The 9,472-nt window shown below is 36.4% G+C and overlaps 1 protein-coding gene across 3 annotated transcripts in view; it reads left to right on the forward strand.

Moving 5' to 3' along the window:
- Positions 1-9,256, forward strand: part of RYR2 (ryanodine receptor 2) — a 332,798-nt gene extending 323,542 nt beyond the window's left edge. For 2 of the 3 annotated variants that reach the window (XM_088143916.1, XM_088143914.1), the window contains 5 exons: positions 2,128-2,284; positions 3,967-4,031; positions 5,504-5,604; positions 6,425-6,476; positions 7,975-9,256. In XM_088143916.1, coding sequence (XP_088000042.1) covers positions 2,128-2,284; positions 3,967-4,031; positions 5,504-5,604; positions 6,425-6,476; positions 7,975-8,070 — 471 coding nt within the window. In that variant the 3' untranslated portion in view covers positions 8,071-9,256. Of the gene's footprint in view, positions 1-2,127; positions 2,285-3,919; positions 4,032-5,503; positions 5,605-6,424; positions 6,477-7,974 lie in introns of those variants that run through there. The other variant, XR_015796687.1, reaches the window with a different exon arrangement.
- Positions 9,257-9,472: the final 216 nt, after the last annotated feature.

A 9,472-nucleotide genomic window follows, 5' to 3' on the forward strand; every position in this document is an offset into this window, starting at 1 on the left:
CCAGACTCATAGAGTTCAAAGACAGAACTGTTGCGCAAAGACCTACAAATATAATAATCAAAGTATGCAAAGATATAAGAAATGTCATATTTCCTTAATCCAGACCCATAATATCTGTAAAATTCATGGATATACTAGGCTACCATCCAATATCTACAGGCTCCATGAAGATCAAACAAGGAAATAACAAATAATTTGTAGTCCTATAAGTGGAGGGTTAAAAAGGGTTGCTTGCAAACTGCAGTAGGCCCTTCCTATTTCCACAAAGGTACTGCAAGCCACTTGACTGGAATTGCTGCCAATATTTACATATGTAGTTCAGAGGAACAAGTGAAGTTGATTTATACTGAGTCAGAACAGCTTTCCAAGATTCCAGATAAAGAGGTTTTCAGCTCTCTAACCCAAGATCCATATATCTACATGCAAAGAAAAAGTTTACCAATGTTCTCTAAATTCCTTCTTAAAATTCAGCATTTATTGGTTTTTCAACTGCCCCAGTATAAAAAGATTTATATTCAGTGGTATCATACAAGAAACTGAAAGACAATAATTTAAAGGGAGATAGTACGCTATACAGTAGATATAGTCACACAATCTAACTAGAAGATGACCCTTGTACAGGTGTCCCTGGTTAGATTGATAACTACATGCACAGCTAGATGTGGTTTATCTCCAGTTGAAGGATGTGTGGGAACAATCAGATTTTGCTACATGTTGGCTGAAGAACAATAGCCAGAGATTCAAAATGTTTACACTGATCATTATCAGGGGCTATTCTACTGCAGTTACTGTGGTATCATCTGTAGCTGCCCTACAAGAGGCACCTAGGTAATATCTGCACAGCAATGTGGTGGGCATGATTCTTAACACACAAACAAGATGTTCAGTCCTGTGTAGTTGTTATCTTCAGCAGAGAATCTGTCTTTATTGGCTCATGATCCCTTGAGCCCATTGCCAGGTAATTCAGCTTGTTGTTGATCCTATCTATAACCCACAGAGACAATTATTAAGAATTGGTTGCTTATTTGTGGCTGAGATTTTTCATCCATGAATTAATTAGTCCACCCATGTCCCTTTGTAAGGTGGTTGTCGTCAGCTCCAGGGATTGTAATGGTGGTTCTCATCACTGAGGGAAATGGAAGCATACTTTGGATGGGTGGGCAGGACTCTCACCAAAAGGCTTTTAGCTGTGTAAAGTTCTGAACAAAAACAGTGAGCAGGTGCAGAATCCATGTGTGCACATTCAACAGGCAACCCCTCAGAGAATCTAAGTTATACATAAGCAACCCAGTTGTTAGCACTTTTTAAGTAAACATGTTCAGACTCAATCATACCTTCCATCTTATAACACAAGAAGATTAAAACATCTTGAATGAATCACCACCTTTCATTACATCTGAACCAGGAATTGTAGTTAGCTTAAACTAATTAGATAAGTTAAGAACAGAAATCATAGAGTAACCTTGGTTTATGTCAGTAAACCACAATTTAACCCAATCACGTGTTGGACTTAATGACAAATCACTGTTAGCTTAAACTGCAGCTTTTCCTTTAGTGTGCAGCAAAGCACATAAGAAGCCTAATTGTTTCAGGGAGAGAGTTTTTTTTTTTTTAGTTAAAGGGAATACTGGAACTTTCTCAAGCTTCTCTCATAATGGTTACCCTGCCTTCCAAAATAAATAGATTTTATGTTCCTAAATTTAAAAGTAATTGAAAATGCCTTTCCCCACCCTTTTGACATTGTCTCAACTGGCCCTGTGTAAGTATATGAAAGGTTTGGTCTAGCACTTAAGGAGCTGTTGAGCCCCTGAGCTTCATTAGTTAAGTGTGTTTTGGCATTATGACAGTTATCTTTCAAAACTTTCTCTGGAATGTGAAACACTGATTCTTTTGTTTAAGGGGCCCACATATTCCTCTATCTTTGCAACCACCCAAGTATCTGTAGGTTTGATCGTCAAAGATTACAAGACTGGCTGAGCCATGGCAAGAATTCAATTCCCTCCTTCCCTCCTTCCCTCCTTCCTGCCTGCCTGCCTGCCGAATTCTAAAATAAACTAGTAAATATTTAGATTCTGCAAAATGTACCTTTTAAACTATGAACTTTTTAAACTCTCATGTTGCTTATAGTGCTATATGTTTCACATGTATGTGGGAGTACGTGCTGGTGGTGGAATTGGTGATGAAATTGAAGATCCCGCAGGCGATGAATATGAAATATATCGAATCATCTTTGATATTACATTTTTCTTCTTTGTAATTGTTATTCTACTAGCTATCATACAAGGTATGTTTTCATTATTTTTTATCAGTTTAAATGTTTTATTTATAATTACCTAAATCATTCTTTCCTAACTGATAACCCAAATCTATTTTTTTCTCACAGGGTGAAATGTGTGGTGAAATATATAACATTCCTGTACCTGATACATTTGCTTGTATTATTCAGTCTTTGAAATATAATAATCTCAGGTGGAAGATTAAAAACAGATTCCTCTAGGCCAATGCAGCAGAATGAATTGTAGAGTTAATTCCTTTTTTCTTGGTAGGAAAACAAATTGGAGCCTTTACTCAATCAGTTTTTTCCAGGAACTGAATGGAAATATAAAATGAAAGGAATACATTCTAAGTCAAATTTCTTAAAATGAGGAAGACTGGTATCTTCCTCTTGTAGAATGGACATAAAGATTCTGAACTTTTCAGTTTTAAATCTACCACAGGATATTATATCAACCACACCATATGCAAAGAATTAAGGGCAGAGGGCTGCAGTTTCTATATTTCTCTCTTTCTTTGCTCAGATTCTCTGTATGTAAATTTCCACTTCTGTATGCAAATTATTAGAAAAGCTAAGGTTTACTTTAAAATAAAATGAAATTGCCTTTATTTTGTTATCTTTTACATTGCTCAAACTTGATTCTGAGCCATACTGCATGTAGGCTTTATCATATGAAGTGTCTTTTAGCAATTAAGATGTTTACTTTCTGTGTAAAAAGTCTTGTTGAGAGGAAAAAAGAGTTGAAATTGAAAATATACACACAGATATACACACACAAATATACATAAGCATACACACATGTATTGATACTCTTTCTCTCATTAATAAGTAATTGTATCAAGACAACTTTGATTTAAATGAAAAACAAGACCATTTTATCTGTGGGGAGTTCTCTTTTTTTCTTAACAGAAACAAATCAAATAAACATGGGTAACAACTCTATTTTGAAATTAGCACAAGGGTCCAGGCTAGAGATTTTTGTCATTTGATGAGTCAGACCAGTTCCCCAGGGCTTTTTTATTCTCTGTGGTTTGGTAGGGTAGTCAGTTAGGTACCATTATAAATAAAGTGGCAAAGGGTTTCATTCATTTTTTCCCTAAATGTTCCCTTTGGGAAAGAGGCTTTATTATAATATAACATGGTTCCCATTGACTCATTCTAGCAATTTTGGGGAATACTGCCAGACTGCTGAATGTTGCAGCTCCTTAACTATTGAAACAGGTCAGAATTTTCTTTTGTTCTTTAAGTATCATGAAACTCTGCCACCAAATCTGTCAAGACGTGCAGTTTTCCTCATCTGTATTCCAATTTATCCCCAACCTTCTCAAGGTCTATAAAAAGTTTCCCCATTTATCATGAGTGACAAGTAGCTTCTCAAAATGGGGAAAATTGTGTCTGCATAATACATAATCACTACACTAAAATACACATAACAGTTTGCAACTGCTTTCAGAAGTCAGTGTGTATCACAAGGATTTTGTTGCTATGGAGCAGTTCAGTAAAGCTGTTAATACAGTATCTAAGAGTTTGCTGCATATCTAGCTATTATGTTTGAAAATCTCCACCAAATATTTTCAGAAATATATGGCACTTTGTGGTGAAGCATTAATCTTCATATTTAGCATTAATTTGTTGATTTGGCAGTTTTTGTCCTAGTTCCTCAAAAGTTTAAATTATAACCTTATTACCAGGCTTGATTATTGATGCATTTGGAGAATTAAGAGATCAGCAAGAACAAGTTAAAGAAGACATGGAGGTAATAAATTTCTGTATTTCCTTTATGGTCCATGCAGTATTTCTGCAAAATACTCCATGCAGTGGTCAGAAAATAGTTTCCTTCTTCTTTAATTAAGAATAGAATTGAGATGCTGAAAGCTCCAAAATAGTTGGGGCCACATCACTCCTGTGCATGGGGCTAGATTTGATTTGATCATGTGCTATAAAGTTGCTGTTGACTCTTAGCATTCACACAGATAGATTTTCTCCATATCAATCTGTCCCTAACTTGGTCTTTTAGGTCTTCCAATGGTGCACCCGTTGCCACTATAACTGAGTCCATCCACCTTGTGGCTGGTCAACCTCTTTTCTTTGCTTCCACCTTTCCCAGCATTAGAGCCTTCTCTAGAGAGCTAGGGCTTCACATAATGTGTCCGAAGTAGGATAATTTGAGCCTGATCATTTGTGCCTTGAGTGAGAACTCTTGGGTTGAGTTCAGTGATCCGTTGATTTATTTTCTTGGCTGTCCACAGTATTCTCAATACTCTTCTCCAACACCAAAATTCAAAGGCATAAATAATCTTCCTAAACTGCTTCTTCAAACTTTGAAGCCAACAAGACAGCCCTCTGTTTAAAATAGGAAATAATGGTTATATTTAAATGTGTGCGTGTATCTGTAAAGCACCCTCATTGTCATTATCAGTACAATAGGCAAGCAGGTGATCATTTTGGAGTGAGGAGGTGGAAATTATTCTTTTAAACTCAAAGGTGGGCTGAAAAAACAAGGAGATGGAAGAAGGTGGAATAACCCCTTTCTCTTTTGTTTTTTCTCACACCACCCAACTACGCTACTTTAAAATTGAAACTAAAAGAACAAATCAAAACATAAACCAAAGTGGGTTTGGTAGTTGTCTCAGAGTCAGGCAACCAGATATACTCACCAGCAATTCTTTGTCTTACTCTCTAAATTGATCATCAAAAGCAGGCACATCCAGAAAGCCTTCCTTCATGATTATTAGCTGCGTAAATACCTGCTGCTTCACATCTATATCCCAGAGCACCTCTTCCAAGCTAAGCCTATAATAGTAAGGACATGGGGAATCTACAAAGGGGAGGGGAGGGTCAGAAAGATCCAGGTGGCAGCTTTGATCATAGTCATGGCTGCAGTCCTGATTTTTTTTTTTTAATCCTCCCTGTGCATGTACCTGAGCAGGGATGTGATTTGTCCCTGTTGCTGCACTGGCCCAGGAAAGAAAATTCAAAAGATAGCGCTACCATTGCAAGAGGCAAAATAGCACAGTAAAGTCAAAATAGGGCCATTTGAAATAAGCACATTTTGTTCTGTGTTTGAAATACCTGAAATATAGGCATAGAATACTCAAAATGCCAGCTTCAAGCTCAATTGTTCTTGAAGAGTATGGAAGTCTCACAAAATATGTGCATGTGCACACACACAGACTGAAATTGAAGCAAATATGTTAACAATATATATCTTTTTAAATTCTTTTTTAGACTAAATGTTTTATCTGTGGAATAGGTAATGATTACTTTGATACAGTGCCACATGGCTTTGAAACACATACTCTACAGGAGCACAACTTGGCTAATTATCTGTAAGTACATTAATTTTTCTATGTAAATAAATTTATATTAATTTTCTGTAATCTCTTTAAGGAAATTAAGCAAGTCAATAGTTTGAACTATAGACCTTCGGCAACTTGTAATTTTGTCAAATACCATATGCAATTATTTGTTTCTAAACTTAAAGAATATACATTAGACATGATGGTTGCATATTCAGCAACAGATAAACTGTGTGTGTGTGTTTTGATAAGCACTTATATCTGAAATTATGTTCTAAATTTGGAGACTGAATTTGGAAATCCAGAAAGTCTCTCCAGCACAAAGACTGCTAAACTTTGCATTCAGAAAACACATCCTATAAATCCTATTATATTCAATATATGTAAATCCTTAAAGTATGCCTGGAACCTAGGCATTCTTTACTTTATTTCTGGATTGTGCCTTCAGTAATCTGCTAGTAATGAATTATAATGCTATTCATTGTACTTTCTTGAGAATTCTACTGACCTGAAATCAGATCTTGTTTTAGCATCTTGGTTTGGAGAGGTCACTTCAACCAGAGCTTCCTAGTTTGTATGTCATAAAAAACTGCAGTTCAGGAAAGTTTGATGGGAAGAGGGGAGGAAAGAGTCCACACACATACAGTTCATTTCTGATCCAATGTACTCTGATGATTGTCTGAACTGGACCCAGCCTACTGATTTGTAAAATACTCAAAACAGTTACATATCCCAATTTTCATAGGAAATAATCCATGTATTATTTTGTATGTTATTAATAATAATAATAATACTAATAATAAAAATAATAATAATCCATCAGCAATCATGTTTTTGTCCTTTATCTTAGATTTTTTCTGATGTATCTCATAAATAAAGATGAAACAGAACACACTGGTCAAGTAAGTCAACATCATATTGATCATGGAAATTATAACTCTTATTTCTTTGGCTCTTAATGATTCAAGCAGTGCTGAGACTCTATATACTTCCATACTGCAGTGCTCATCTGAGCCTTGCTGAAGTAGCTGGATGCTTGAGATGTGAATGTGCATTTTGAGTAATCTTTCTTAGCTTTCAAGATCACAGTACCCCAAACATTATACAGTACACGTAAGGAATACCTACAACTGTTTCTTTTAAAAGAAAAAAGAAGAAAAAGCATGGGTGTTGGGGCTGTGCCTGGAGGCTAGGATGCCAGGATCCAGTGTGGGCAGCTGAGGCCTTTGGCTTCTTGCTGCATGCCTATTTCCAGGCACTGGCCGAAGGAAACCCCAGCAGCAGGGTCAACAGACTGAGCCTTCAGTGCGGCCTTTCCTGAGGTGCCAGCTAAGGCAAAATGTTGTCCCAGGTGCAGCCTTTGGGCCTCAGAAGTGAAGGTACTCTATTTTGCCTAGACTTGATTTGGCCCATTCAAGGATGGCCAAGGTTAGGCAGGCAAGAAGAGCACTGTTTTAAGCTATTAGTTGAAATGGGTGTGCTTGATGGGCATGACATGTTGGGAGACTTTGTGCTGGTAGTGGAAGGAAGGGCCACAGATTGGGCTACAAGACTGATTGGGTAGCATACCAAGAGTTCATGGCAAGTATTGGGTACCCTCATTGTGCTGCTGCTCTTCAGGGGCCTCCATCACGTTCCTTTCAACCCTTCTACATATTCTACAGGTATTTCTCTAGACACATTCCTATTTCTACTAAATTGTGCAACCTGTGTATTTTTTTTAAAGTAATTTTTTAAAAAGCAGACAAATGAGGAAAATCTAGGGATGCACCAAACAATCCCTGATATTTTCAATGCAAGCCTTGTACTTTGGGGGTCTCCATATGAAATGCTCCTTGTACTTTTTTTCACATTTCTTCACAACTTCTGCCTCAACACTATCACTTGTTCAGTTACACAGCTCTATTCTAATCTACTGTTTTACCCTAACCCAGCTAATTATACCGTGAATCTTCTTATGTAACAGTTCTACATAGCCAGTCAGATACATTTCTAACATTAAGGAGGAAAAACAAAGAAGGCAAAGAATGAAGACAACCATTTCTGGACCAATTATACTAATGATCACAATCAAGAAGGCTAAATATAAGCATTGTTTTATCCATTTTTTTTGGTACAGAGCGTGTACTCTTTGCAATTGCTAAACAGTTAATTTTTGTTGCAAAATAGTTTCTGTGTTCAGCTTAACTTTAATTGAAGCGAAAATCTTGAATAATACCTTTCTTATTCTGAGAGGGAACAGGAAGTGGGTCCTCTTGCAACTAACACATGAAGCCTTGTCTTACATAGTTTGAAATATGAACAGAGTTTCTATAATCATTTCAGAATTATTTAGTGTAAGGCTGAAAGTTCCAGATGAGCATAGAAAGATGTTCTAAAGTTATCTTCTGTGTTTTACAGGAGTCATATGTGTGGAAAATGTATCAAGAACGATGCTGGGAATTTTTCCCTGCTGGAGATTGTTTTCGAAAGCAGTATGAAGATCAGCTTAACTAATTATAATTGAGGACCATCCCTTGCAGTTCCATCAACACCTTTCCCAATTCCTTTGGGAACATTCATCAGATTTTCCAGACCTGTTAAACAGCGTGCTGTTTGGAGCACCAAAACCTTTTTTTTAATGACTCCTCTGTTCTTTTTTCTTCTGATTTTGCTTTGAGAACAATGAGGACTTAACTCTGGCAAGAGAAGAAAAAATCCCACACGAGAAATCCCCATATGTCACATGAACACATATACACAAAAAGAGACTTGTGACAGATATTTTTTTTTCCTTCTGAGACTGCCTGATGACTTCCTTAAATAGGAGAACATACGTGGAATAATGTGATAGTCACATTTCTTCAGTCATTTATTTCATCATCCTGGAAGGAATTCTGTGGTTCACAGAGGGCTTTAAAGGATTCTGGGGGACACTAAGTTGTGGGGAAATAGTGCCTTACTATATGTAGGTTGAGCTATGCAGAAGATGAGTGCATGATAACATCTTATATTTTCTTTATCTGTCCTCTCTTTCCTCCCAATTTAATATTTATTTTGTCTTCTGGAGGGACTTGGGTGGGATTTGGTTGTGCACACCTTTTTAATAAGATGATGGCGTGTCTCAGGATAAAAAGTAGTCGTTGGGTTTTTTGTCATTAAGTTAAATTCACAAGAAACTTCCTCTTTCACTCTTACACTTATTTTGGTAATGCTGTGATGCAGCACTGTAACTTTATGAAATCTTTGTATGAAAACAAAAACACTGCAGAAAAAACGTTAAAAGGAATTATTTCATTGCATGTTTATTATGCAAGTTTAAACAACAGAAAGCAACCTTTTGAAGCAAGTTGATCAACATGAAAAAAATCACAATAATATTCATAGTAATCAAGTGTTGTGGGCTTTATTGTACATTTGGAACCAGTGTCATCAACCCACAGTTATGTATGTATTATGAACTTGCCAGTAGTTTGGTTTCATTTTCCTTTTTTATTCTTTTTGTTGCTGTTCATTTGGCCATTTGTGATCATTAGTGAAATCAAAGCTTTTCTTAAGTCAGTTTTTCAAATCAAAGGTAAAGCAATATCCATTCAGGGATTTCATTAGTTGCATCATGAAGCACCAAGAATGTGTAACACTCCATGTTGAGTCTTTTTTGATTGTAACACCAATCAAATAAAAAGAAAGATTTGGAATGGAAGTAGAGTGGTTTCCCTCTCACTTGGCGACTTTGTGAGATCATTTCAAAATGAAGTGTTCGTGATTTTGCTTTTTGGTGAAATTATACAGGAACAACCATACTCCTGATGTTGTGGTGGTTGCTTCTGCTCCGCTGATTTTTCCACCATTTTACATTAATTGCAGATTATTTGCTTATCCACCGTTTAGGGTACAACAAATTGATAATTCTATATCT

This window comes from Python bivittatus, unplaced genomic scaffold (genome assembly GCF_059951505.1).
Source record: "Python bivittatus isolate LINGU-HERP-01145 unplaced genomic scaffold, Pbiv_v1 ctg000020_np1212, whole genome shotgun sequence".
Lineage (NCBI taxonomy): Eukaryota > Metazoa > Chordata > Lepidosauria > Squamata > Pythonidae > Python > Python bivittatus.